This window comes from Gallinula chloropus (assembly GCF_964237585.1).
Source record: "Gallinula chloropus genome assembly, chromosome: 3".
NCBI classification, from domain to species: Eukaryota; Metazoa; Chordata; class Aves; order Gruiformes; family Rallidae; genus Gallinula; species Gallinula chloropus.
In genome coordinates this window covers 90,484,750-90,512,250 of record NC_140087.1, presented here as the reverse complement: position 1 = coordinate 90,512,250, position 27,501 = coordinate 90,484,750, and the positions used below count along the sequence as shown (strand labels likewise).

Here is a 27,501-nt window from a genome sequence, read left to right as displayed (position 1 = left end):
TGAGTCACATCATTGGGCTTTGACTGGAAGGACCCAGACAGAATAAAGCCTCATTTGGAAAAGTGGGTGTTACATCTTGCTTTAGGTCACTGTGGGAGCTGTTCTGTTCTCAAAGCAGTGTGTGATACAAAAATACAAGCTGTTTGTTGTGCCCACCTCAGCAAGGCCTAGTGCTTGACAAACTGCAGGTCTGCTCTTTGCTTTTAAACATTCAGAAAATTAAAGCATACAAGGAAACAGGTGAACACCCCACTTCCCCGCTCCCTCCCACCCCCCTGCCAGATTTGGGACTGTGCTGCTTTCATATTGATATTGTGTGGATGATCATAGAACCCTATGGAGAAAGGAGATAACTTGCTATAAATACATTAAACCCAGGAAATTATCGTCATCATCTGAATTGACTTCAAGATGGGATTCTTATTCTTTTGCAGTCTGACCTGCTTCTGCCATCGGGTCTGGGTCTGTTAGTAATGCTGCCTAACAACAAGAAAGGGCACTTTAGATTCCAGAAAGTGCAGCATTTATTTAGATTAAGGAAGACAAGACTAATGGTGTGGTATAAAACTGAACACCCTTGAGCTAAAGTGCAGTGATTGATTTCTAGAAGTAAGTTTAATACTAACAATGCATTATGTTGGAAAAATATTCTGTGTTCCACATATATTCTTGTTTACTACTGGAAGAAAACTATAGGAAATTAATAACAGGATTTGCTTTGCTCTGGTGATATTTATGAATATGCTTATAGTTCACAACACAAACCACACTTCACAGAATCAGAGAATCACAGAACGTTAGGAGTTGGAAGGGACCTAGAAAGATTATCTAGTCCAACGCCCCTGCCAGAGCAGGATCACCTAGACTTAAGTGACATAGGAACGCATCCAGGCGAGTTTTGAATGTCTCCAGAGAAGGAGACTCCACAACCTCTCTTGGCAGTCTGTTCCAGTGCTCTGTCACCCTCACAGTGAAAAAGTTCCTCCTTATATTCACATGGAACTTCCTATGCTCCAGCTTGCACCCATTGCCCCTTGTCCTATCGCTGGCCATCACTGAGAAGAGCCTGGCGCCATCCTCCTGACTGTCACCCTTTACATATTTATAAACATTAATAAGGTCACCCCTCAGTCTCCTCCAAGCTAAAGAGGCCCAGCTCCCTCAGCCTCCCCTAGTAAGGAAGGTGTTCCACTCCCATAATCATCTTGGTGGCCCTGCACTGGACTCAAGGAGTTCTATGTCCTTCTTGAACTGAGGGGTCCAGAACTGGACACAATATTGCAGGTGTGGTCTCATCAGGGCAGAATAGAGGGGGAGAAGGACCTCTCTTGACCTACTAACCGCACCCCTTCTAATACACCCCAGGATGTTATTGGCCTTAGCCATGAGTGCACTTTGATGGCTCATGGTCATCCTGCTGTCCACCAGGATCCCCAGGTGCTTCTCACCTACACTGGTCTCCAATAGGCCAGTCCCTAACCTATACTGGTACCTGGGGTTGTTCTTCCCCAGATGCAGGACCCTACACTTGCACTTGATAAATCTCATTAAACTTCTCCCCACCCAACACTCCAGCCTATGTCTCACTGAATGGCAGCACAGCCCTCTGGTGTGTCAGCCACCCCTCCCAGTTTTGTGTCATCAGACTTCTGAACCCAACTGGAAGTTTTTACTGAAGACCAAAACTCAGCTATTAGTTAATGGGAGTAAATTAAATTAGAGCAAAAATACTTACTTCTTGGTACATTGAAGAAATGTTTTTAAATGTTTGTTGTTGATGCCATTGTGACGTTATTCTGCCATGTTTAGTGAGCCCTGGCATTTGTGGCTGCTTAGATTTTTGTGGTACCTGTGAGGGGTGTTGAAGCTGTATGATTGCCTGGATGTTTATCCTTACCATTTTTTTTTTAAATTCAGTCATAAATATATGGTGGTGTCCAGGACAGACTTTGTGTTTCATCCTCATTCTCCTAAATGGAGTGTTTAAAAATATTATTAATTATTTTGGTATATTAAAAGGTGATAAATTGCTCCTGTCTTAATCAGCCTGAATGGAGACATCATAATGTGAGCTGGTTAACTGGCATTTTTCATTTTTAATCATTTTGTACCAGACATCACAGGCTGATCTAGTGGTGATAATACAAAATTTAATTGTGATACAATACACATCAGTTGCACTCAGGTACTCTGATGTTTCCACTGAAAATATCTTTTTCTATTAAAAAGAAAAGTGTACTTTATTGTCTTCTCCAGTGTTTGGGTAACATGTGATACTTAATAGTATTTTGTAGCAGCAAATAATCTGGAATCCTCATACAATGCTAAGTATCCCATAGTTTCTTCACCTGTAGCATGCAAGTGAACGTTGCTGCCATAATAATTGTGTTATTTTGCAGTCTGAAAAGCTATTTTTGGAGGATTTGTGGGTACGAATTTTTTCACCTCTGGAATAATAAAAAATTGTTCAGGTAGCCAAGGGTTACTGAGAGGCCTGCTTGAGGGGTACGATGAACTCACAGTACTCACATACTGTAGCAGTATATTTGTGTGACTATATTTGAGTAGTCATTTCCCATGAAGAACTCCTTTAATTCTTTGTCTTCAATGGGATGCAATATTTTGGAGGAAAATGCACAACTGATCCTTAGGTACTGCTCACAAGTATCAACCTGCCATAGTTACATTGGGCTAATTGTCTTAATTCCAAATATTGCAAGTAGTTTGAACCAAATGGGGCTTTAATTAAAATTTGCCAAGCAAGCACCTGAATTTGAATTACTAAATTTTCATTTAATGGCACAGACCATGAGGAGCCAACAGTGCCATTCTCTGGCCCGTGTGGGTTACTAGGGGTCTATCTGAGTCACACTGAGTGGGACTAACTCCAGAGTCTAAGTTGGACAGGCTTTTTTTCCCAACCCAGTATGGTTTCTACTTAGTTCTAGCCGCCAAAGCCATGGCACTGTTGGCCGCTGATGGAGATTAGATAATGAAGGTGAGTGATGTCTGGCCCCATTACAATCAATCATGCCTTAGCTTCAGCAGAGCCAGAGCTGCACTCCCAGCACTGAACAAAGAAGAGATTATTACCTGTGGCATAAAACCCACCCAGCAGTCTGACGATTCTTCTGTTCTTTTGATTTTGCTCTCTTACTTTGAAAAAAAAAGAAAAAAGAAAACAAACACCTGGTAGTGGCAGTATACCCATCTTAAAATCTGAAGACCTGAAAAGCTGATTTTTGAAGTGGATTGTGCTGGTAATTACCAGGACACATTTCTCTCTTACACATCTACACATTTCTTCTATGAAGGATTATTTTTCTGGTTAGAGAGAGATCTGAGTATAGTGTGTTAGCAAACACTTTTCCAAAGAATAGTTATTTGAGTATTTCTCTTTGTCCTGGATTGTGTACAAGGTTAGAATTAATAGACTGCAATGGAAAAATGTCTTTTTAAAAGAGATTATGCAGTGGATTTCATATCTGCATTGCATCATAATCAGGTTTTTTTGATCTTAATTTTGTATATGTTCTAAAAATCTATCGAAATGCTGCAGCCAGTGCTCAGTGATAAACACAGCATAGATTCTATTCGTGTTTTAAATGAATTTTCTTGGGAAATATCTGTGGTGAAGCAAAGGTTGCTAGGTGAGCTACCAGACTTGTCAGTGAGAGTTAGGGCTACTTGATGCAAAAGAAAAAAAAAAAAAAAAACTATAGAGTTTGTTAAATGCAGATTTTCTTTACCACATGAAGCACTCACATTTAAAAATTTTGGTCTACAAAAATATGTACTCTTTGGGTGTGCTAAAAGGGGAGGTTTGTCATTTTCTACAGATAGAAGGTACCTGTAAGTGCAAACAAGGATCCTGGAATGCAAATCAGTATCATACTTCCCAATGTTTAAAATAGTTAAAATCTGGAAGAACACATGCTTTATTCTTAATTTTGTGTCAAAAATGTCCCTTGTTCAAACCAATGAAAACCTTTTAGCAAATATCTGGGTCGCAAGTATCTCTTAAGCATTAAACCCATCAGAACAAGCACTGCTTGTTTTATTTTCTCTTGAACTGATGTGTTTGCTCAAGAAAGAATGATGCCTGCTTTATAGATCTCTGGAGAAATTTACCTTGATGTTTTGGTTTTTGTCTGGGATGGAAAGAATTATCAAATGTGCACTTAATGACACTTTGATTGGTGTCCCATAGGTTTCTGAGTCATTTCATTTACTTGGTTTTGATTACATCTCGTGTTACAGCCTTTTCGTTGCTTTGTCAATTGAACCCATATGCAATCACTTAGCATTCACTTCTAAAAATAGGACTCCTTAAAAATATGACAGAAAGGGTCAATTTAGGTTGACAACACTTTTTTGACACTGCAAACTTAAAACTCTTCCAAACTTGATGAACTGCTCTAGTTTTTAGGGTCAATAAACATCCTGTAGGGGAATGGAAAATAAAATATTGTTTAAATAAAATTCAGTCATTGCACTCTGACAAAGCTCAACTTTAAACCAGTTGCTGCAAAAGGAAGTTGCATCCTCAAAAAATTTCAGATGTGAAATTCAGTTCAAGTATATATACTTCTGAAAAGGGTATCAATTTATCCAAAGAAAGAATGTATAAAAAGATGGTATAGCTGCAATTTCCACCACCCCCCCCCCTCAAAAATGGTCTTTAATGTTTCCTATCCAATGTATTTTCACTCCACCTCTCCATAGACGGGGCTGTTGTGTTGTATCAGGGTAGGAGACAGCACAGTATCAAGCCCTTAATGCGTTACATGTCTTCCACTTGAAGAAAAGGTTTGAAGTGCGAGTCATTTTAAGGAAAGCCTAGAGGAGAAATTTATGAGCTTTATGAGCGCTTACTCTCCATGAGGCTTTTGTCAAACATTTTTAACAAATTGTAATAACCTTTGTCATATCTCATTTTCTTGCATAAACAAGTCACATTGAAACTATAAATGATGGAAAATTTAATCCACATGGCTTGCACTATCAAAACTGTTAAACTGTGCTCTTTTCCACCATGTCAGCAGTGCATTATCTGTTTTATAGAAATGTTGAAAAGATTACTTTTTAAGGGAGACACCACAGGACCTGTGGAAATGTCCTCCTCACGCCTGCACTAGTTTAAGTTTTCACTTTCAGTTCTTCCTAAAGACGGGAAAATGCTCCACTGTCTGTCTTTCTGTATCCTATTGGAGAGGATATTTCCTTCCTCCTCCAAGAACTGGCAGCTCAGAGATGCCAGGAAGCTCACTGAGGCTGAAAAGAGCTGTCAGGTTTCTGCTGCCTTCCTCTCTTGAGCATGCGCATCTGCTCCAGGATGCAGCGCAGTACACCAGCTCTTGGTCCAACAATATGCATAGTTTCTTCTCTTGGGAACTTCATGCCTTGCAAATTGTATGTGTGTGTGTATATATATATAACAGTAACTCCCAGTCCAGGAGATGCTGTTTTTCAGCTCCGTAACATACTGAATCCATGGATTCTCCCTTTGGATTCTCCCTTTCTCACACACCAAGAGGGGTGAGAGTGCCGACAGTATCTAGCCAACAGCAACATCCCTTCCTTCCTTCCTTCCTTCCTTCCTTCCTTCCTTCCTTCCTTCCTTCCTTCCTTCCTTCCTTCCTTCCTTCCTTCCTTCCTTCCTTCCTTCCTTCCTTCCTTCCTGCCTTCCTGCCTTCCTGCCTTCCTGCCTTCCTTCCTGCCTGCCTTCCTGCCTTCCTGCCTTCCTTCCTGCCTTCCTTCCTGCCTTCCTTCCTGCCTTCCTGCCTTCCTGCCTTCCTTCCTGCCTGCCTTCCTGCCTTCCTGCCTGCCTTCCTGCCTTCCTGCCTTCCTGCCTTCCTTCCTGCCTTCCTTCCTCCCTCCCTCCCTCCCTCCCTCCCTCCCTCCCTCCCTCCCTTTTTTTTTCTGGGTATTGCATCCACTTATCTAAAACTGTAGTGGAACAATTGGTGCTATACATCCAATAACATCTTCAGCACATCTATTGATCTAATACCTCACATGGATTTTACGCATTTAATAATTTTAAAAATCATTAAAAGGTTGTACTTGGGTACTCAATTCATCAAGAACCTGATCACTATTAAGAAAACATGGGCACTGCTCCTGGCTGTGTGAAGGAATTACTTCTGGAGCAGCTTTAATAGTTTCTTTCTAGACTCAGACCTTGTGAATGCAAAGAATTTTCTGTAAGTTTGCAGGCAGCTGCATTAGTTCTGACTTTATACCAGTGGGAAGAGTATGAGCTACCTTTTGGTCATAGTTAAGGTCAGTAAAAGCTTTCAAACCTTTTCTACCTTCCATGCAACGTTCAGGGTAATGACACTGCCAATGGTTGGCAAACAGTTTTTGTCATGATCCTGAACGTCCTTGCACTTATGGGGATTAAATCAGACCTCAGATAATACTGGAACATAACTCTGGTGGTCTAATCACTTAATTATGTCACTGTAACAGTGATACATTTTTATTATTTACAGAAGAGGTCATAAAACTGTTTGCAGATGTTTAACTTTTGATTATTTTAATTCTAGCACTAAATAATGTAGCAAAATAACTTTTAAAGATCTTCCCTGAGTGCATTTTTTATGCTTACAATATTCCCTCAGTAATGTTTTAACAATTGCTTTAAACTGAACTTCCTTTTCCATATGAACGACCCTTAAATCACAAACTATAGTAAAATTCTCTTGAAAATTAAATAAATGCAGAATTGGTAGTTCCTAATTAACCAGTAAGAAAAGTTTATGAGAGGTGGATTGAATAAATATCAAAGCTTCTGAGTTATATTATCTATCATAAATTGGCTTTTCTCCAATTAGTGTGTGCTTCTAGAAGCAGGGGAATAAGATGAAAGGATCTGCATCAAAACTGATTACTGCTGAAACAAAATGGAAGTTGCTGCTTTTGATAAAATACAAGACTCTGGCAATGCTTGAATAATTTTATGGGCAGCTACTGCCTAAGGCATATGTTTTACTGTCTGATACTGAATGCATGAGGGAAGACCATCTGTTTTTTTCAGACTGAACAAATATACGATCCAGACTGAACCACTAGAGGCCAAATATAATTTCCCCACGTTTTGCTTTGTACTGATCTCTACCTACAACAGCGTCATCTTACGCGGCATGTATCGGGGCACGCAGTTCAACTGCTGGTATTTGAAAATACTTTTTCCTCTGTTGAGGGCTATTAAATGACTATTCAGGGCTTAATACAATCCTCTACACTTCATCAGTTGCTGGAGAAATTGTTCCTGATAAGAAAGAACAACTTCTGATACACTTTGACCACCGTGGTGCTTGAACCTCAGGGATGAAAGGTGTTGCTGTGTTCCCCATGCCTTCAGTTCTTTCTGGGGAAGAAGAGACCTGATTTCATTGGATGGTCTGAGTAAACAGATTAAATTAAAAAAAGACAAAAAGTGAATCCTGAGTATTATTTTAGTTTGAAGGAAAGTTATCTCAGGGGTAAATAAACTACAGAAAGTAATCCAGAGCACTTATCTTAATTTTGCTGTTAGTCTTCTGTTTTACAAAACCTAAAATTATGCTTTTAGTTTTTCAAGGCTGATAGTGCTGGGTTTCTTCCCTCTCCTAAAGTGCTTACAGTCTAATTTTAGACATAATATGCTGAATGACAGTAAAAAAAAAGGGGGTTGGTGTTGGAGGGACAAATGAGGGATAGAGGGGAAAGATTTAAATGTGCGGGTGGATAAGTACAAACATTTTTCTCTTTTTTCCTTTAATAACAACAACAATGATCCATTCCTTGTAGAATTTCTGCAAAACCCCCAGAACCAATGATCTTTCCAACATTATTCTTATGTATGGCTGTGAGGATTGTTTCTGCTTTTCATGGGTAACCTGCAGAACTATGTCTACCAGGTTCTGATACAAACTGCACCTGGCTTTCCTGAATAGTTACTTTTATTTTGATCAATACACGGCTTAACTGTACCAACTCCCTTTCTTGACTCCCTTTTCCCGTCTATCACGAATTAACACTTTGCCCACAGTGATCTTCTAAATCACAGACCTGAGGAGCTGTGGCAAAACAAGTGGTGGGTGAATGGAGGATGCTTTTGTGACTGCAGGACTGTGCTGGGACTATAAAGGTTCAGATTTATTCCACATATAAAGACTTTCCGTGTAGCTTTAGGCAAGTCCCTACCTTTTCTGTGCCATGGTCTCCAGCTGTGATATGGGAACAACAAACTTTCTTTTTTTCTTGCTGCATCTGTTTTTCTATAATTGTGCTATAAGAGATTTCCTCCAAGTGAAAACCTATGTGTTTGGACAAGACCCAGTACAACCGGGCCTCCGATTTATTTGGTATTACTGGAATACAACTAAGCAAGAGCAATTTTTAATACCTAAACAGAAAGGAAGCAAGAAAATATAATTTTAACTGATTCGGGACTAAAGAAATTCAGGAAAAGGAAATTACATCCTTTTACCGTAAGTTCTTAGTCACTTCTTAATTTTATTTTGCCCTCTGTGCAAGCCTTAACGAGGAGAAACCATATTTATGTCTATGCCAGTAGGATGTAATTATAGGGGGGGTGTATCTGAAAGCTGCAGCAGCTGAAAGTATCAGTAATGTTCTTGGAGTTTTTCCTTGTTTAAAAAAATGGGGAGAAGGGGAGCAAAATGGCTTGTAGGATGAATTTTTGTCACTTGAATGAGTTTTTTTATTAAGCCTTTAAAGCATATATATCCCGATCCTTATCTTTCTTCAGTCTGAAAGATAGACTTGCCAATGGTATGTGCCAGAGACAGCATTTACCCTCCTGCATGCTGATTTATTTACAGTTCTCAGTCCAGCTTATATGCAGGGTCCTACCAGGTTTGATTGTCAGTTGAACTTCACCCCAGCCATTAACTGATACGCTATGAAGTGTGCCACTGATGCCTTACTGCATTGCACATCAAATTTTATAATAGAAATTCTGAAGAAATTGACTTATTTTGTCTCATGTACTGGATGTATTACAGCACTATCCAAAGTCTGTATTTAAAAATTTTAGCTCCTGAAGCGCAAGTGGGGGCAGGTGCAATAATGTATGAAAGTTTGTATCCAGTTGTTAGAATTTAGGTTGAAAAGGCCTCTTTTAGATCTTTTAGTCCAACTCCTGCTCCAGCCAGAGCTCACTTCAAAGTCAGACCAGGGCCTTTTCCAGTCAAGTTCTGAAAATTCCCTGGGATGGCGATTTTACAGCCACACAGGGCAACTTATTCCAGTGCTGAACCACCTTGACTGTGATGGGTTATATTCTTATAGTTAATCATAATTTTTTCCCTTCAAATTGTGTCCTTTCTGCCTTTATAATCAGAATTAGATAGCTGAGGACAGCAGTCCAAGGTCTTGGGCTTCCTTTATCCAGGCTGGACAAATGCAGCTCTCCTCATCCCCTCCTATATACCATGAGCTGCAGCCCCTGACCACCTTGGTGGCCTTCCACTCAGCTCGCCTCAGTCTGTTGCTATGTGTCTCACACTGGGAAGTCCCAAGATAGCCACAGCACTCAAGATCTGGTCTTCCAGATGTCAAACAGTGGAAACTAATTACTTCCTCAACCTGCTGGATATGTCCTCACTAGTAGAGCTCAGCGTGTGATTGGGTTTTGTTGCCACAAGAGCACACCACTGTTGAACTTGGGCAAAAAAAACCACACACACACCCTCCAGTATTTTTCTTAAAAGCTGCTTTCTGTGTCTTCAGAACTGTTGTGCTGGTTAATGGAAACATCATAATGAGGACCATGTGCACCCTCTACATAGATCACTAATTTCTATGCTTTTTCCTTTTGTCCCTGGAAGAGATCTGAGACATTTTTGTATCAGGAAGGAACTAGTTGTACTTTCTTGCGGATATCCATCTGCATTACATACAATACCTATACAGGTTGGGTTAGAACATCTGCTGAGAGTCCCTGAAATTCAGACAGAAGCCAAACGCCTGCCCTTTGTCAGTTGACTCACTGCCCAGCATGACTGGCAAGTGTTTTAAGAAGGAATTTTGGAAAACATTAATAGAAACAATTATTACTTCCTGCAAAATCCAGTGCAAGAATTTAAAATATAGAACATGCACCACCTTGCAGTCATTCAGTGCGCTGCCGGGCTGCTGATTAGTCAGTTCATGGTGTTGTGGGTGAAATGAACTTCTCTACTGATCTGATTCATAGATGGTTTCACCAGCACAGTGGTGGAACAGTACAATAGGAAAGGATACTTCACCATCCACAATATATGTCTCAAAGTAATGGCAGCTCTGCACAGCACATCCTGTATGCTTTAAGGAACAGACATGGGATATGCAAGAACTTCTACAGTGATACCAGGTGTTTGCAAGTTCCTCCAAAGAGATTTAGCAACACGTCGGTGCTTTGCTTTGCCTGCATGTATTTGATGGTACCATGAAACATGAAAGCTCAAGCAAGCTCAAATTGCCGTCAGGTTTCTCCAGCTGTAATTGCATGACTTGTGTAAGACTTTCTTAATTCTCTCATTTGTTTTGACTACTTCGGTGGATTGTATGGTATTAAGTTCGTTCTCAGAATGGAGACTGCTCATTTAGGGCAGTGATGCCATAACTTAACTACCTCTCAGCTGAAGTCTGTGGCTCAGAAGGAAGTTGTTTCAGATGGGCATTAGGTGCAGTATGTATCTTAGCTCTTTGATAAGCTCATACAGCAGATATATGTGGTCAGTTGAGGTAGAAATGATTTTTCAGACTGGGGAGAGAACTCTCCCTTTGGTGATCTTCCTTTAAAGTCACTAATTGTATCTGGAGTGTGTAAAGATACGGGACTGTGATACCAAGTGTATCTGTGTGTATTGGGTCATTTCCTCAAGAAAATTGTTACTTCTGTTTGTTTCTATCAGTTCTACCAGCACTGCTCAGAAGCATGTGGAAGTTAACTAGCAGTTTAATTCCCTTCTATTAATGAAGACCATTCATTGATATTCTTCTGTTAATGTTGATGAAGTAGGATCAATATGGATACTGGGTCAGGGTTCTGCAAAATATTAACAATTATTAATATTCTTTCTTTTTCAGTTTTCTCCTTGTGTTTGGTTGCTTGATTTTGTCCGTGTTTTCTACTATTCCTGAACACACAAAACTTGCCTCTGGTTGTCTCTTCATTTTGGTAAGTGAAACTTCTAAATACAAGACAGCTTTACAGATACTTTTTTATATACTCAAATCCACTCTCTCGCCATGCAGAAAATAGTATAATTCCTGAACGCTTTAAGAAACCAGACATTTCATCAGAATGATGATAAAATAGAGGATGCCAACATCTTTTTCTTTAGAAACAGGTCAGATCGTATGAGAGCGTTAACAAAGTGCTATATTGCATCCCCTTTCTTTGCTTGAGAACTGCCATGGTTTGTAACTGATAGTGTTTCTACTGCAGCTTGTCAGTGACTGAGCATGAAAGATCTCTGATTCTGTTGCTGCCATTTATAAAGTCAGTGTGTAGTAAGAGGCACTTATGCTTAAAATAGGAAATAATTTTGGTATCTTAGATACCAATTTGTGCTAGTTATTGGTAGATACTGACATTTTAGTGGCAGTTGCTGCAGTCGGATGTGGTAGTTTCATTATTTCTTCATAATACGTGCTTTTGTAGTATGGTTCTCTCTCTTTTTTCCCTTCTGAGGTAGATATAAATGGCTTTAATCCCTAAAAGTGCTTAACATTTTTCATGCATTGTGTGGACACCACTTTATTCATCTGCTTCTTGATGGGCCATTTAGTTCTGCAAGTGATGGCCTGAGGATAGGTGGTAGTAATCATTAAAATGTCACTGTATACCCAGAGTTACCATGGTTATTTCAGTTCCATGTATACAGCAGACTGTGGCTCATTAGGTAGTGCCTGGGGTGAAGCAACTGTTGACAAATGCCAACATTTTAATTGTCATCACAGTATATATCCAAAAGTCCAGGTCTTCAGAACAGCTCCCTAATTAATTATGGAATGAGCAGGTTGATAAGCATAATTATGGTGTCTCTACAGCACAGTGTATCACTGCATCCAGATACCTGAACTAAATATCGAGAGCTAGCTAGGTGCAGGTGTGTGCTCCATCTCATGGTTTCTTAGCCAGGCTAATCAGAGAGAACTGTGCTAAATGTGGTGTTTTCCTTCCTAGCCATATTAGTGCTTTTTCTTTTTCTGCAGAAAATACCAGGTGGCATTAAACCCGTTAAAGGGATCAGATTTAATCCTACCCACCTAGTCCTATAATTTATCTGAACAACATTTTGCAAATGAAATTTTGTTTGAACCTACTGCAACTAGTTATGTTATTGCAACTACTACACCGGTATAGAAAATTGGAAATTTTTATTAGCCTGAAAATACTGTATTTCTAATACAAGGTACTTTTGTGACAAGTAATCTCCTTCCCTGTATACTTATGCAAATTGGTCGTAGAAATACCGTTTGTTCTGACATAAAATATGCATTTCCCATGAGCCACATATTTGTTGGCTGTTTTGTACTCTGACTGCCACTGATTACTCGGCTGGCTGATAAACATGTTCCCTGTGTTTTGCCATGGATCTCCAGATCTCCCAGGAGCCTGAGTGAAGAGGAGCTCTGTGAAGTCCCGGGTTTGCTCCCAGTGCTGGGCAGAGGTGCAGTGAACTCCGCTACACCTCAGGAGTCCTTATAGAGGCATCCAACAGCAGAGTTGAGCTGCTGTGGGTCTGCAGCAGGGAAACTGCAGCCCTTTCTGCTGCTGTGGCTTCAAAGATGGATTTTTGTCTATATTAACATGCATGTACATGCATGACATCCTCTGAACACAGAAATTGCCTTAAGGAGGAAGAGGGTGGATGGTTAGTCCTCAAAGTACCAATACTAGCCTGGTCCAACATTTCTATGCTCTGGCCTAGGGTGTTCAGCAAACCTTCAGCAGGAATAAATCTAGTGATGACGAACTTTACAGCTCCTGCTGCAGGTCTCTAATGGAGAAAAATATAAATACAGTAAAGTATGAAGTTCCAGAAGCAGGCTAAAGCTGACCGGTTTATTCCAGTTTCCTGATGCATGATTTGCTCCTTCTCCACGAATCATTAGCTGTTATTAGTAATGTTATCAAAGCAGGCTTCTGCAGCCACAAACCAAGAGAAAAATACATTTCTACATTAACCTGGGAGCCGTTGTTTTGGCTGTGCCAACACATAACTGCAGTCACCAGAGTTTTCGCAACCTTTTCCTTGCAGTGATTCACACAACTCTTACAAATGTGTCATTTAGCAGAGACAGCTGTATTAACTATCAGAGAGCTGGTTTAATACCGCTTTGCTTTATGCTTGGGATGGAAGATAGATGTTTATTTTCTAATGAAGTACAACAGTCCGTTGAACTGCCTGCTGGTTTTTTGTGAACTGTTTGCTCCACAGAGTTATTCCAGATGGTCCCCCCTCCAGTCATGTTAATTGGCTAAAAAGCCAATGTAATGTTCCTTCAACTAATACCTGGGCTGCTGCCTCCTCTGGAACCTGTGGCTTTTGACATATTGAAGCTATTCACAATTACACAGTGAGGTTAAAGAGGGAAGTATAGATGAGGTGAGTAAACTTTCCCCTCCTCAGAAAGGCCAGAGGAGCAGAGATGATTGTTCTGCAGTCAGTCAATTCCATTTATCTCCCTCAGACTTGCCTTACAAGGGAGCAGAAAACGTATCTCCTAATCACTGCATTCTGAATACTCTCAGAAACATAGAAGAGCATGTCATAGCTCAAAATAAATCGGGGGTTTTTTTTAGGAAAGCAGTATTAGCTGAGGGCTTCTGAGCGTCAGCAGAGGTTAATGGACTTGTCTGGACTGCAGAAACGCCCAAGCACTGCTCACAGAGCCGACGCAAACCTGGCCCGCTGCGTCACGCCGTACCCAGCCACTTCTGGCATCCACACAAGCACTACTGTATTCCTAGGCATCTTCTGCTTATCAGGAGGCCTGTCAAGGGAAACACATTTAATATCTGAAATTTATGCTTAAAGTGAAAGCCCTGCAGATAAGTTAAGTGCATGTTACACACAGCCGTGTTGGATTGTTACAACAGTAATGAATTTGGTTAGATTTGTTTCCAGAAATAATAGGCCTAAGGAGGGGGAGAGCATCAGATAAAACTCCTTATACCTACAATTATAACTATGCTTCAGCCTCGTCTCTGCACACAACTTCTGGCACTGAAGTTGTAGCAGTGATATAGCACAGACAGTAGAATAAAATCTACTTTAACATCAAAAAAGCCACAAGCAGCTTAAGAATCCAACTAACACAGCAAGAAAATAATCTTCAGTGTATTGCTGATCTCCTACAAGTACATTTGCTGGCACTTTATCAAATAATAAACACAAGAGAAGTAAAACTTAGGCTGGGATGGCAAAATGAAATCTTTTGGGGAAGATAGCCAAGAAGGAATGTATCTGGAAGTGGAGGTCATTCACTCTCATGACCAAACTCTATATTTTAGGATCATTTTCAACTAAAGCTATGTGAATAACTGGTTCACTTATGTTTGTTTGCTGTCAATTCAAGGAAATAAATAAAATATTTTGAGTTGACCCACAAGATTTGCAAATCAAAAAGTCTTGGATCAGATGAAATGTTTTATTTGACCTGGCATAAAATATTATTTTTGTATTTGAGCATTTTGGAACTTCTGGCTAAAAGTAAAATTGAGACTATAGAAAATAAATGTGATTTTTATTTGAAGTGACAAAACATCACTTTTTTCCCCATGATTATCATTTTTAATCAAGATACTCAAACTCATGTGAATCTGCAGGACTGGTTTTGTCCCATCTGTTTTGTGTTTTCATCTGAAAAAGGCTGGGGTAGAAACCTATACCCAGCTCTGTAGGATTAGGGCCTGTGAAAATGTACTCTAGGAACACATTCTTCAACCAGAAATAACTCCCAAAGACATAAAAGCAGACAGCATGTAGTAAATGAGACTAGCTTCTTTTATATGTGCGGAGGTCACTTATACAGATCCAAAAGGAGAGTCTAGTCAGTGCTTCTAGCAATAAAGATCTTCCTCTTTCTCTAACATTTTCCCATAAAAGAAATGTAGAAAGAAGATGAACACTGATTAAGAAGCATAGGGTATAGCTGCTCCATAGTGGACAAGCCTATATTCAATTTGCCTCTGCTCTAGGAGACTGAATCCCTCCACAGCAATGCAATCATACAAATCCGCTACACCATTTTAAAGCTGGGAAGAGTGGAATTTAAAAAGGGAAGTGGATAGTGCTAAGTTCAAAAAAGTAGCATTTATCAGTTTAGATTTATTGTCCCAAAACATGAATGCTCTTGCGATGCTTGGATAAAAGACCACCAGACCTGGGCAGAGGACCGGATGGATGGCTCTGTAGGACCGTCTAACAATGCATAAAAGGAAAAAATGAATGATCTTGAGAGATTTCAATTATAGATACATTTCTAGCAAAGAAGGTAGGATACAGACCACACGTTATTTCAGGTTTTTTCAGTCTTGTTCCAAAGGAAATAGATTAACTGATCCTTAAGCTAAAAAATTAATGATTTTCAAGTTTTCTAGAACTGTCCAAACTCAGAATCAGTATTTTTCAGGAAATGCTATCATTCAATGTTTCTTTTGTGGAATTAAAGAATGGCTTTGAAAATCCAAAATTTCTGCATAGAAATCTCTGAAAAATTACGTTAGACACATAACATTGATGTTATCAAAGACAGAATGAGAGAGGGAAATGTAATGTTGATAAGGTCAATGCCTTCATTTTTTTGTCTTGTTTGGATTCATAAACATTAGTATCATAATAAGCATAAACCAATTCAACCATGTCATATTAAACTACCTGTTAGCTTTGGAAGAAAATATTCTCACCATATCACATGAAATAATTTCATGTCTTTGTTGGTTAAATGAATACTCTCCTATTATGTACACACATTTCATCACATCAGAGCTGACTATTGTAAAAATTTGGACCAAATCTCATCACAACTGCTTGAGCATCTTTGTGTGCAAACAGAGAAGAATTCCCACTGGAAATGTGAATGCTGGTTGCACTTTTCTGAAAGTAAGAGTTACTAGAAGGAAGTCTGGCAAGACAAAAATGTGAATGAAAATATGAAGTTATTTAAAAATATATTAGTAGATATCCTCAAAGCTGTAATTCTTCTATCAGAAGGCAGTGTGGGCACTCCCAACCAAGTTCTTCAACAAATAAGCGCACACTCTAGCTACGGAGAAAGATGAAAGTAACAACAAAAATGATTTCATAACAGAAGAACACGGCACTGTACATAAAACTGTAAAGGCATTTATGAAAAATCTATTGTCAACAGTGCTGAGGATGATACAGATTTCAGACACATCAGAGAATAAAGACATCTCAATACTGGCATAATCCTATTATTGATATGGTTCTGGGCTTGATTGCATTGTCAGTAATGTTTTGCCCTTTCTTCATTTGTATTAAACAGAAATAACCTTTGTAAAGAGAAGAATGAAAAATCACACATTCAATGGAATAATTTCTATATTGTAATTAAAAAAGACAATATATTACAGTTTTACTGGGAAAACTTAAATGGGTTTGATGACTAAAGATGACTGAAACAGCATTATTATAGGTGAAAAAACTCATAAGTGAATCACTTAAGGACAGTACAGTAACTGAACGGTTACCTCAAGTACTACAGCATTCAACAGCAAATGCAGTAGAAAGCAAGAGAGAATTTCAAGAGTCAATGCCAGGGCATTTCACAGGCAGGCAGATCTACCAAACAGTTACACTCAAACAAGAAATCTGTGTTTGCTGTGCAATATTAAGATCACTAGAGCTGCCTCAAGTCAGAGACTGCTGGATGAAATACCACCCATGTGACTATTTTCAATTCCTTATGAATGAACAGGACATAGTATAGAGAAATGGGTGGTGCTGTGTAATGAAGGCTCAAAATAGCAAACCCACAGCATCAAATTTAATACAACTCATGACCTGGTACAATTTTAACATTAGAATGACTAATCCTTAGTAAGAAAGCCAGTGTTGATTTTCTGAATAGGTACATTATACTCTTTCATATTCTTATTATCTGTTCCTATATGAGACCTGTCACTCAGCTTATCTTGTGCATGACGTTATATGGCTATATGCAGAAAGTCAGGAGAGAAGGAACTAGTACTACAAACAATCAGATTCTGATTCCCTTTTTTTCCCATCACAAGGAGGGCTAGTGTTCCAAGGTGGGGAACATACGCTTAAGTGGGAAAGGACTGTCCATATTATTCAGAAAAGAGCCTTTTAGACAGCCATTCAAGGGCCCCCTTTCTCTAGGAGAACACAAAATCTCTAGGAGGATTTTAAGATTAAGAGTGGAAAATAGGGAGGACTAGATGTTAGTGATGGGATGTCAGGATTCAGATTAATAGGAAAGAAATTCTTTGTGGAGGGAAAAGCACGTTACATTTTAGTCTAATTAGTGCATTATGCTAAAGGCTCAAACCAACTGTTATTGATATCCTTTAAGGACAAACACTCCTTGCACAATGGCTGCTCTTCCATGACATGTCCTCATTCTTTTATTAGTTTAAGTGATAACTAGGTAGCATGGGAAACCACTTCCAAGACGTAAGTGTAACATTTTCCATAGATTCAGATTTGTAATAATATATGCTAGACCCTGCAGTATTGAATTCTATTGGCTTCATGCCAGAGTTTGATCAGTATCCAAACTTGTCATATGGATGGCAAGAGCTACCTCCTTAAACCAGGCAACAAACAATTTAGATTGCAAGAGGAGAAATGGATGGATATCAAACTCTCTATCAGAAACACAGACCTGACCCTTGTTAGGGCAATACTCATTTGCCAAATGGAAATGCAGAATATGTCTCCAGAGGAAAACCAAAGTACATAGTTATAAATAATATGCAAATACCAAATGTCAAAAGGAAAAGAATGCTGAAAAAGGCAGAACATCACTGATAATGAAAGCTATTTGGAAACTTAGGGAACACCCATCATCTGAATAATATACAGAAACCGTAATCCACTCAGTCACTTTGCACAGGCATGATGAAGTGTATAAAGATGTAACTTGATTCAATCAAAGTGTAAACTTACCTCAAGTGAGAGAAGAAATTTTTTCTCAAGACTAAGTTTTGTAATTAGGAAGTCAAGCAAACAAGTATCAAAATACAAGCAAATATTAAAAAATATCTATAAGGATCCAGAGCAGACATTCCTAGAATATAAAAAACCAAAGAGAGTTCAAAGTGTAGGTGATGGTAAATACCCAAGCACACATTGGAACCAAATCCAATCCTGAGGACAGTGAACTGTGGGAAAGTCACAAAGATGAATTAACAAAATAAGCACTGATCATTTTAAACCTGTAGACGTCCATAGAGTACCTAAGGAAAGGGTGTATGTCATGCACAGGATAATACTTCAGTATCAAATCTGAACCAGACAGGAATTGGCTGATTGCACCATATGAAGATATGATCACAGGAAATAAATGTCCCACAAAGATATATGGATGTTTTTGAGAGGATGTGGAAGGGGTCTGTTCTTTTCATTTTCCAGCAGACCAAAATTCCATAAGCCTTGAAAAAAACCCTATAGGAAAAGCTGAAAAACACTGAGAAAATGGCATAATTTATAAAATATAAGACTTGGTATACTAGGTCTCAAAGTCTAGTTGTTGGACTGAAAAGAGGGGACCATTTTTCCCTGAACCTAAGGAACGAAACAAAAATACTGTAACCAAAGATTTTTTCAAGTAACAAACATAGGGTGAGATGACAGAAGTGAATAATCTTCAAGAGACTAAACGCATAACCAGGATTTTGGCAGATTGGGTAAAGTGTCGAGCAGTTTGCCAAAAGTTACCAATTGTCAGAAAAGTTTCTTAAACATGCTTTCTGAACACATTCGGTACTTAAACATCTCAGTGTATATTGTCCCAGATGCCCATCAGTCACCCCAGTACACGCATCCATGTACTCCTCTGGTAGCTCTGATAAGGAGCTTTGCAAACTGGGAAACTGCACGAAGAAATCTCTCTCTATTTGAAAGAACACAGCAAATATTATTTGCAGAGTATCTAGGATTTACAAGCTACAAACATGCTAAGACCAAAAAGTAGAATAACTGTCTCATCCCGCTCTACGATGCAGCATGTCAGTCAGTGCCAGTTAATTCACATACATGTACTCAGCCATAACAATTAGCCTAAATCTCTTGCATCAATACAAAATTAACGTGGATGCCAGAGCATAAAAGGATTCAGTCTGCACTTACCCTGGCACCCGTTCCACATTCCTTTTGGACGTGGCAAAAAAATACCAAATTCTTCACAAACACTTCAAAAGGAAGATTTGGGAGCTAGTTTACCACAGAGACATGTGCTTGAATGTCTGCCTGTAACATGTGACGTCAGAAACGTGACTGCCGCAGAAAAAAATGCGTGGAGAAATCACAAAGGAAATGCCAAGGCCTGGGCACAGCTGTACAGAGCCTCCTTGTTTTTCATATGCAGATAATTTTAAAACCAAAATTAGACCATTTTACTGCTGGTACCTCACTACAGAGGAAGAAAACGTGAACAGGCACAAAGAAGGATGCAAAAATATTTGGAAAGTAGAAAATTATTCTATAGTGTGAGTTTATCTTCTAGTAGTTCTCTCAGATATGTAGTTGTACCTGACACATAAATGATCCGGCGCAAAGCAGTGAGTATAATTGTGAGGGACTGAAACGAGCCACATGTAAGGGTGATGCTCTGTCTGGGGAAGAGTATGATAAACAAAATGGGTGGTGAGGTCAACATTTCCCATTGCCACTTTCCCAATTTGAAAAAGGGTTTTCAGGTAATCGTCAGGATCTTCCTAGAAGAAGCACATTCACCAAAATCCAAGTTCATGGTGGTGGTGATGGTGTCCAGTCTGCTGATCTGGGAAGGACAAAAGGTGTCTGTCCTTCCTTTGTGAATGCTGAGTAAGGTTAGGGCTGTTTCAGTGCTAGGAACTGTGTATTGGGTCTAATATGGTAAATATTTATATGTACTCTATAAGAAATGATGAAAAACTTAATTAAATGACAGCTACCTAATTCTGGTGCCTGGTTTTACCATCTGATTCAAAACTGGGTTTAATTGAGATAAAAATACTGGGCTTTTTTCTGTTGTAAGTGAATGAAGAAGCATGACTGATGGGTGCCATTCCAAGTAATAAACACAAAAAGCTAAAAGGGAGTTAGTTGGTTAAAGTCCTATGTAACATATGGCTGATTAAAACTAAGCACATCAATGGGATCTTAGTATTGTATCAATAGACTTCTAGCTGGGTATTAGGTTAAAAGGCACAAAATGATTTCTCAATAATCCTCTATTAGCGTAGAATCAACGTGGGAAATCTTAATCATAATCTGGAAAAGCAAGCGTAGTAAAAGTATCACATTTGTTATAAAACTGATAAATGATAAAAAGATGCATAAATTTCATTTCCTGCTTATTGTGTGTTGCATTGGGAGCTGAACTGAAGTCTCTGGTTGTGATTTATACGCCACTAATAGGGTCTATTCTGGGTTACATTTTCAGATTTATGAAGGCTTCTCCCACTGTTAAACTGCAGTTGGAAAGAATTAAAACATCAGTTCCCTAAGTGTATATATACACATGAAGGTACGGTTGTTAGCCGTTCAGATCAAAACCTCCCCTTCCAGTGCTGAATCAGGAATAATACACGTGTGTGTGCAGATTATACTAATATTTTGAACTGTAATGTATGCAGTATGTATGCACATACTCATATCTGCTGAACTTAATCTGGAAACTGGCCAGTATAACAGAAGTGCCCCTACTCCTATACCAACTATTTAAAGCTCAAAGGTTCCTTGGGTTTCTCTGAGACAGACTAGTATTGTGCTTACTCTCACATCCCAATACTATCTGTTTTAAGCTAGAGCCCGTCTCTTTGAATCAGAGGAGTTGTGGGTTTTGTACTTGTGAGAGGGCTGCAGAAGATGAGGTGTTATGTTCTTGCTCTAACTGAATGAGAAAACAATCTAATCATTGTTGATGATGGATAATAAAGATGTTGTTTGAATAATATCAACTATTCATCATGTGTCACCATAAAAAGATTTTAGCAGCTGATGACACCCTTAAACCAGTCAGACATAAATTAGAGGATGGGAACATGTTTATTCTCCCTCTTTTCTAACTGATTTGGAAACATGGGGCGTCCCTGTTCATGATTTTGTAGGGATGAGGGGACATTTCCTGAGCTGTATGAGATGACATTGCTCTTCCAATTCCTACTGTTATGCTATTGTAGTGAGTCTGTGCTGATTTACACCAGATGACCATGCGCAGTGCAGTTACACTGCAGAGATATTGTCTTCAGTAGGGAAACTCTTCTGGCCTTATTTCAGGGGATTAGTTTTATTCTAGTCCATTTCCCGGTCTTCTGATGTCACTTGTAGATTTGGTTCTCTTATGAGCTCAAGCCAGGCAGCTCCTTACATCAGTCTGCAGCTCTGCTGCCCTACTTCACTAACCTTTAGAATATTTTAAACCACAATTTCCATAAAAGAAATATCACTAAAAATATAGCAGAGCCATTGTCTTCTGGGCAGATTTTTCATATCCAACCTCAGCTCATTTGTGTGTTGCAAAATAACCAGGAGCATCCTAGAAGAACAGCACAGAGTGCTCAAATTTGATCATTCTCATCTTGAAAATAGCTCTAATTCCCAGAAATGATGGTCTACAACCAGCGCACCTGATCTCAGCAGCAGAAAATTATTTTAAGTTTTAATAACCACTTATGTTAATGAACAAGAAAGCTATGATAAAAAACAGGCTTTTTGTTGTTATAATGTGCATAGGGAAATCCTTCTCATTAGAAAATATCTGAGAAGCACAAAAATGTAGACAATTTCAACAAATCACGACTTGTATCCTAATTAGATGGGGGGAGGAAGTGTTCATGGTATCTGGGTTGTACAAAGTATACTTGATTTAATTAATTATCAGACCTGTTCATTAGAGTCATCCAGGACCATCTGTTCATAGAATCCTTGCTCTGCATGACTTCTTATTTTTGTTTCCTGCCATCTGTGTGACCGTTGCTCTTCCAGTGGCAGAGTAACCAAGGCACATGTACATGTAAAAAACTTAAGAAGCACCCGTGATCCTTGTGCCAGAAAACAACCAAACCTTTTAAGCCCACGTGCTTCATCCTTGCCTCTTTTGCATATGCATATTTCCCCATGACAACTGGAGCTGCATATGCAGAAACATGTCAGAACGAAAAGTTCATCAGCCTGGATGAACTGTTCTTTGAGAAGGAAGAGTTTCCACTGTTTGAACCACCCGTGCATCTGCTATAGCAGTTACTATGGGGGCTAACCGTGAGCTTAAGAAGCAAAACCAGATACAGATTGTGGTAACTGTGGTGCAGAGCCAGATGCAGCTACGATAGGAAAAGGATGAGAAGACAAGGGAAAAGAAAGAAATGGCAAAGGCCAGGGCATCCCTGCTCCATCTAGGAAGGGACAGGTTAGGCTTCCAGGAAATCTAAACTTGCTCATCAGCCTTGTTGAATTTTGAAGGATGCCAGATTTATCAGCAGTGCAGGTTTTCCCCATTCTGATGTAAATGCTGTTATTCCTATCACATAAGTAATACAAAATGAATGAGGTTCCATCACATTATATGTAGAACAGAGATACTTGGAATGCATCGTTTCTGCAGCAAGCCTACAAGGCCTAATGATTTATTCCATCACATGCCTTTCCAATTATGTTCTGATTTTCTGTTTCAATTGCTAAGGAACTAAAACCAAGTTATTTAAAATCCTAGATTTATGCTTCATTTTGTAATAAGCTATTCCAAATGAAATTTAAAAAAAAAGAAAAAAAAAGTAGTTTGGAATGCATCCTTTCAATTTTTGCTCATGGAGAACTAAGAACCTCATGACTGTGCCAGCTACCATAGGAAAAAATAATGTCATTCCCTGGCCTGCATTAACCTTGACAAAGACTTGACTCTATATTGTGACTGAGTGCACTGATTACTAAACCACGACTTTTTTCGCAGTGGTGTGGGGTTTTTTGTCTTTCTATGGTTTCAACCTGGACCAATCCAAAATACCACAACAAAACAGTCATATGCACTGCTATGAAGAGTTTCTGTTTCAATGCATTCACATTTTCTAGGAAAAAACCTTTCCTTTAGACTTTATTCATGATTTGTATTCCCTTCAAAATCAGTTGTTTTGTGAGGAAGTAAGATTCACCAGGATATAAAGATCATTTAGAAATATCACTATTTCATAAAGTGCAAAAATAAGTGTGAAACACTGTCTACATTTATTAGCTTTTCTTTTTTTAAAGCTTACACTGTATTTCAAAACCTCCAGGAATTTGGTATCAGTGGATTAAAATCATACATCTTTTTTTTTTAAAATCGGCGTATCATTCAACATCCAGTGCATGGAGCCATATTTAATGTATTTGAGCTCACTTGCTGCAACTACAGTGACTGTTGTTAAAATTTACTTAAGTAGTAGAAGCTTCAGTTAATTTTGGGAGAATATCACCACACATAAATCATAACATTAATAGAAATGCTATTTGTCTTGAGGAATGAACAAAGGTATTTCACATTGTCATTGTTTTTCCCAGAAAAATCTTACACTCCTACCCTGCCCTCCAAAGGAAAAAACAGAGAAAACATCCTTTTGCTTCTTTTCTCTCTCAGAATAGGTGTATCTCCACTGAGTTTTTATTTGAAGTATAAATATATATATATATATATATATATACATTTGCACGTGTGTGAGAGACACAGGTAGGATTTTGGCCCCTGACACGAGTACAATGTGTAGTACAAGACAGTCTCAAACTCACGCTTTCAGCACACAATGGCTTCTTGCCAGCATAGCAAATAGCAGTTGCTATTGGTTGTACAGATAAGGAATTCAAAGCTGTGTAGCACTAATTGGAACCAGAATATTAAACTACAAAAAAACTTACCTCTTTTTAACTTGCACTGGCAGTTTTGTGATATTAATTTAGCTGAATTGAAGTTCTAGACTAGTCCTTCCAGAATCATAAAGTACTTTTCTGTTCTTGCCAGTTCTCCATCAGAGGCCCTACTGGGGCCAAGAGTATGATAGAGGACATGCTTCTGAGTGAGTGGATCAGAACCTGTAGGATGCCTGTCACAATTTCAGTGTGCTTACAGAGCAGAAGGTGTTTCTCATGCATTTCTTACACAGTAGGTTTTCTAGGCAAATTAGAAACTTTGGTCAAATAAAATGTGATACTTTTAACAAGGAAATTATTCTATTGGGAGCAAAGACTATTTTGTGCTTCACTGGCCTTGTCTCCTTCAGTATCTCTTATCCCTGTTCCAGGGAAGAAACTTCATCAGGAGAATCAGCTGTCAAAGGGCCTACCATCAACCCCCATAAATTCAGACACCATCTAACAATGTGTAAACCAGACTTAGCGGTAGTTAAATAACTAAAATACATATTCTTCTCTTTTTCCAGTTGGCTTCTTGTGCATTTTATTCTTGGCCTACACAGAATTTCCTACAAGGAAATGTACTACATGCTAGCCAACTATTAAGAATTATTGTTACTATATTTAGAACTTTTTCAATTTTACACATAATCCTTTCTAACATTGTGCAGTAACTCTGTCCATGGAATTAAGCTGAAGTTTCTTTTAGCAGAACAGATAAATAGAAAACCTTAAGCAATCGTACTCATTTCCTCATGTGTTCTTTTCTACAGAAAATAGGAGATTTTCTTTAGCTGCATCCTAGTAGAAGCATCTCATTCTGCTTTTGTCATTTAGGAATTCAATATGGAATTTACAAAACTGGAAACGAAGACACTGAAGAAGGTTCTAAAAAACTTTTTCAGTATGATGTAGTTATACAAGCTGACATGTTTTAGGAAGAAATACTAGGCGTTTCGATTGTTCTGTGATAGCAGAAGCAAATTAGAATCACAGTGTTTCAATGTACTGCCACTAATCAGAAGGTAGTAAAGCACCATTACATGACACAATATTAATAATGCCAGTTGTTCAGGTAAATTAATGCCTGAGTTGACATACCTGGTATTTGCAGCCTTTTGGCTTGCAGAGTTGTAGGGTCTCATAGTCTGAAAACACGCAAAAAAAGTCAGTGTTGGGTCACCCCGACCCTTGCAAATACTCCTCTATTTAATTCATTTGCAGTGTTTTCTTATGAGTACCATACTAGTTCTCATCCTGTAGGAATAAAAAATTAATTAGTTGACAAAGAACAGCTTTCTCCTGGATGTGGAAATACATTAATCTGCTAAATAAAATACAACTTTCATCCTCTTTTTCCTGATGAACTGCTTCAGAAGCTCCTTCACATATTTTTTTCCTTCTTCTGGTTAACGCATAAATTTTTATTTTATATTTTCAAGCCCCATAATTTTATGATGGAATCTAAATTAAGTTTATAATCCACACCAATGTGGATATACTATATCACTGCATATTATAGGTATTCAGATTTCCTTAAGGTATGGAGCTGAATTGTGCTCCAAGCCCTCTTGCTGCAACTCTGCTGACCTCTCTCTTTTATTGAAAAATTTCTTCCAATAAAAAAATTGTGTAAATGCAGGTTGATGCTATTGAAAAGGACAGTCATAAAGAAGGTTGACCGTGAAGGAAAACAAGCCAGACAAACAAGAAAAATTGGACATGCTTTCATTCACAGGTTGTCCAGGAACAGTTATGCCTAGTGTGAACATTCATTTACTGTCTTACATAAGCATCATGTGTAATTACACTTCCGTACATAATTACATCTTAACTTACTTCTGGGAGCAGACTGCTTCCCTAAATGCTTCTGCATCATCTTAATCACTTCACCTATGTATTGTTACAATGAGAATATATCTACCAAGAAATTCAACCTTCGAACTAAGAACTGATTTTATGGATGTGTCTATATAACGTGTATTCTTCACAAGCTGTCTAAATTAACTGTGACTGATCCTCAATATCCAAAGTCAATGAATATTGGTATTTTTTGAGCATGATTTATCCCTTTGGTGATTCATATTTAGTTAGCAGATATTTACTGTTACTCGGATTAAATTTGGACTGTTCACCAGGAAGCACTGAGGACTGTGTTTTGTGTATAGATGTACAACTTTTCTGGAGAACAGGGTCCCAGGTTTGGCTTGGGAACTTCAGGTGCTCGGGGTATATTGGTCACATAGTGGCCGTAAGTTTCCTTACGTTTCAATGTTGGTTGTGTGTTACAGGCATTTTTCTTATTTTCCATTTCTAGGAATTTGTCATGATTGTTGTCTTTGGTTTGGAATTTATTATTCGTATCTGGTCTGCTGGATGCTGTTGTCGATACCGAGGATGGCAAGGAAGACTGCGCTTTGCAAGGAAACCATTCTGTGTAATAGGTGAGTGTCCCAGCTCTACCTTGTTTTAAGACAAAAATTAAAACTGCCCCTTCTGTTTTGCTTCTGAATGAAAATGAGCAGAATCGGATTCCTGGAAGTAACCAGGTCTAAATCCAGAAGAGCTGTGTGTCACCTGTCATCTGCCCAAGGATTTTCTAGATACAAAATCACAATGTCATTAGCTGCTAGTGAGCCCATGTTTCTTAGGTTCTCCAAAAGACATCTTCCAATGTATATCACTCAGCTGGCATATCTATCAGAAGAGGGACTGAGAGATAATCTTGAAAATCATGGGAGCTGTATGCATTTAATGGGCATGAATATTAGACACCTTGTATATACATGCATTCATGCCATGAATATATGTGTGTACATTGTGTTCTCCTTATTTAACCTCTGTGACCAGACAGGCATACACTACAAGTTTCAAAAACTACCTAGAAATATCTTCTGACAATGTTGCTGCTTCTTATGCTGCTTTCTGCATAACAGTACAGGTATCTGCTCTGGTACAGCATATAGTATCCTTCTACAACTATTCAAAGAGGCTCTTCCTCCCCTTCTTTGCTCTAGAAATTCTCTCTGAGAATGGTGAATAGACCTACAACCAGCCCAGCTTCTATTTTTAAAAAGCACCTGCAGGAAAACAGTTTCCCAATAAAGGTGGAAATCAGGGATGGCTAACCAAATTAACCTGATGATTTTTTATTTTTCTAATGGTTTTGAGAAAATGGTTTTTACAGGACATCTGCGGAACTTCAGAATATCAACGTCCCAACTTCTTCCTCAACCTCCTTCCTCTCTCCAGCTTTTAATTTCATCTACTTGTATTTTATATTGACTTATAGATTGATTTGGGCAGGAAACCTATTTTCCCAAGCAGCAGCTAGCACAGCAGAGTTACATTCTTGTAGCAGTTACACGCACATCCTCAGTGTAAACAGTGAGCAACAATATTATCATGTAGATGAATGCAA

At 38.7% G+C, this 27,501-nt stretch overlaps 1 protein-coding gene across 5 annotated transcripts in view; it reads left to right on the top strand.

Annotated features, from left to right (window-relative positions):
• KCNQ5 (potassium voltage-gated channel subfamily Q member 5) overlaps nucleotides 1-27,501 on the top strand; it is a gene marked incomplete at its 5' end in the record, with an annotated part of 282,145 nt that overhangs the window by 188,400 nt on the left and 66,244 nt on the right. For all 5 annotated transcript variants that reach the window (XM_084261330.1, XM_084261328.1, XM_084261327.1 and 2 more), the window contains 2 exons: nucleotides 11,086-11,176; nucleotides 26,398-26,524. In XM_084261330.1, coding sequence (XP_084117456.1) covers nucleotides 11,086-11,176; nucleotides 26,398-26,524 — 218 coding nt within the window. The remainder of the gene's footprint in view (nucleotides 1-11,085; nucleotides 11,177-26,397; nucleotides 26,525-27,501) is intronic.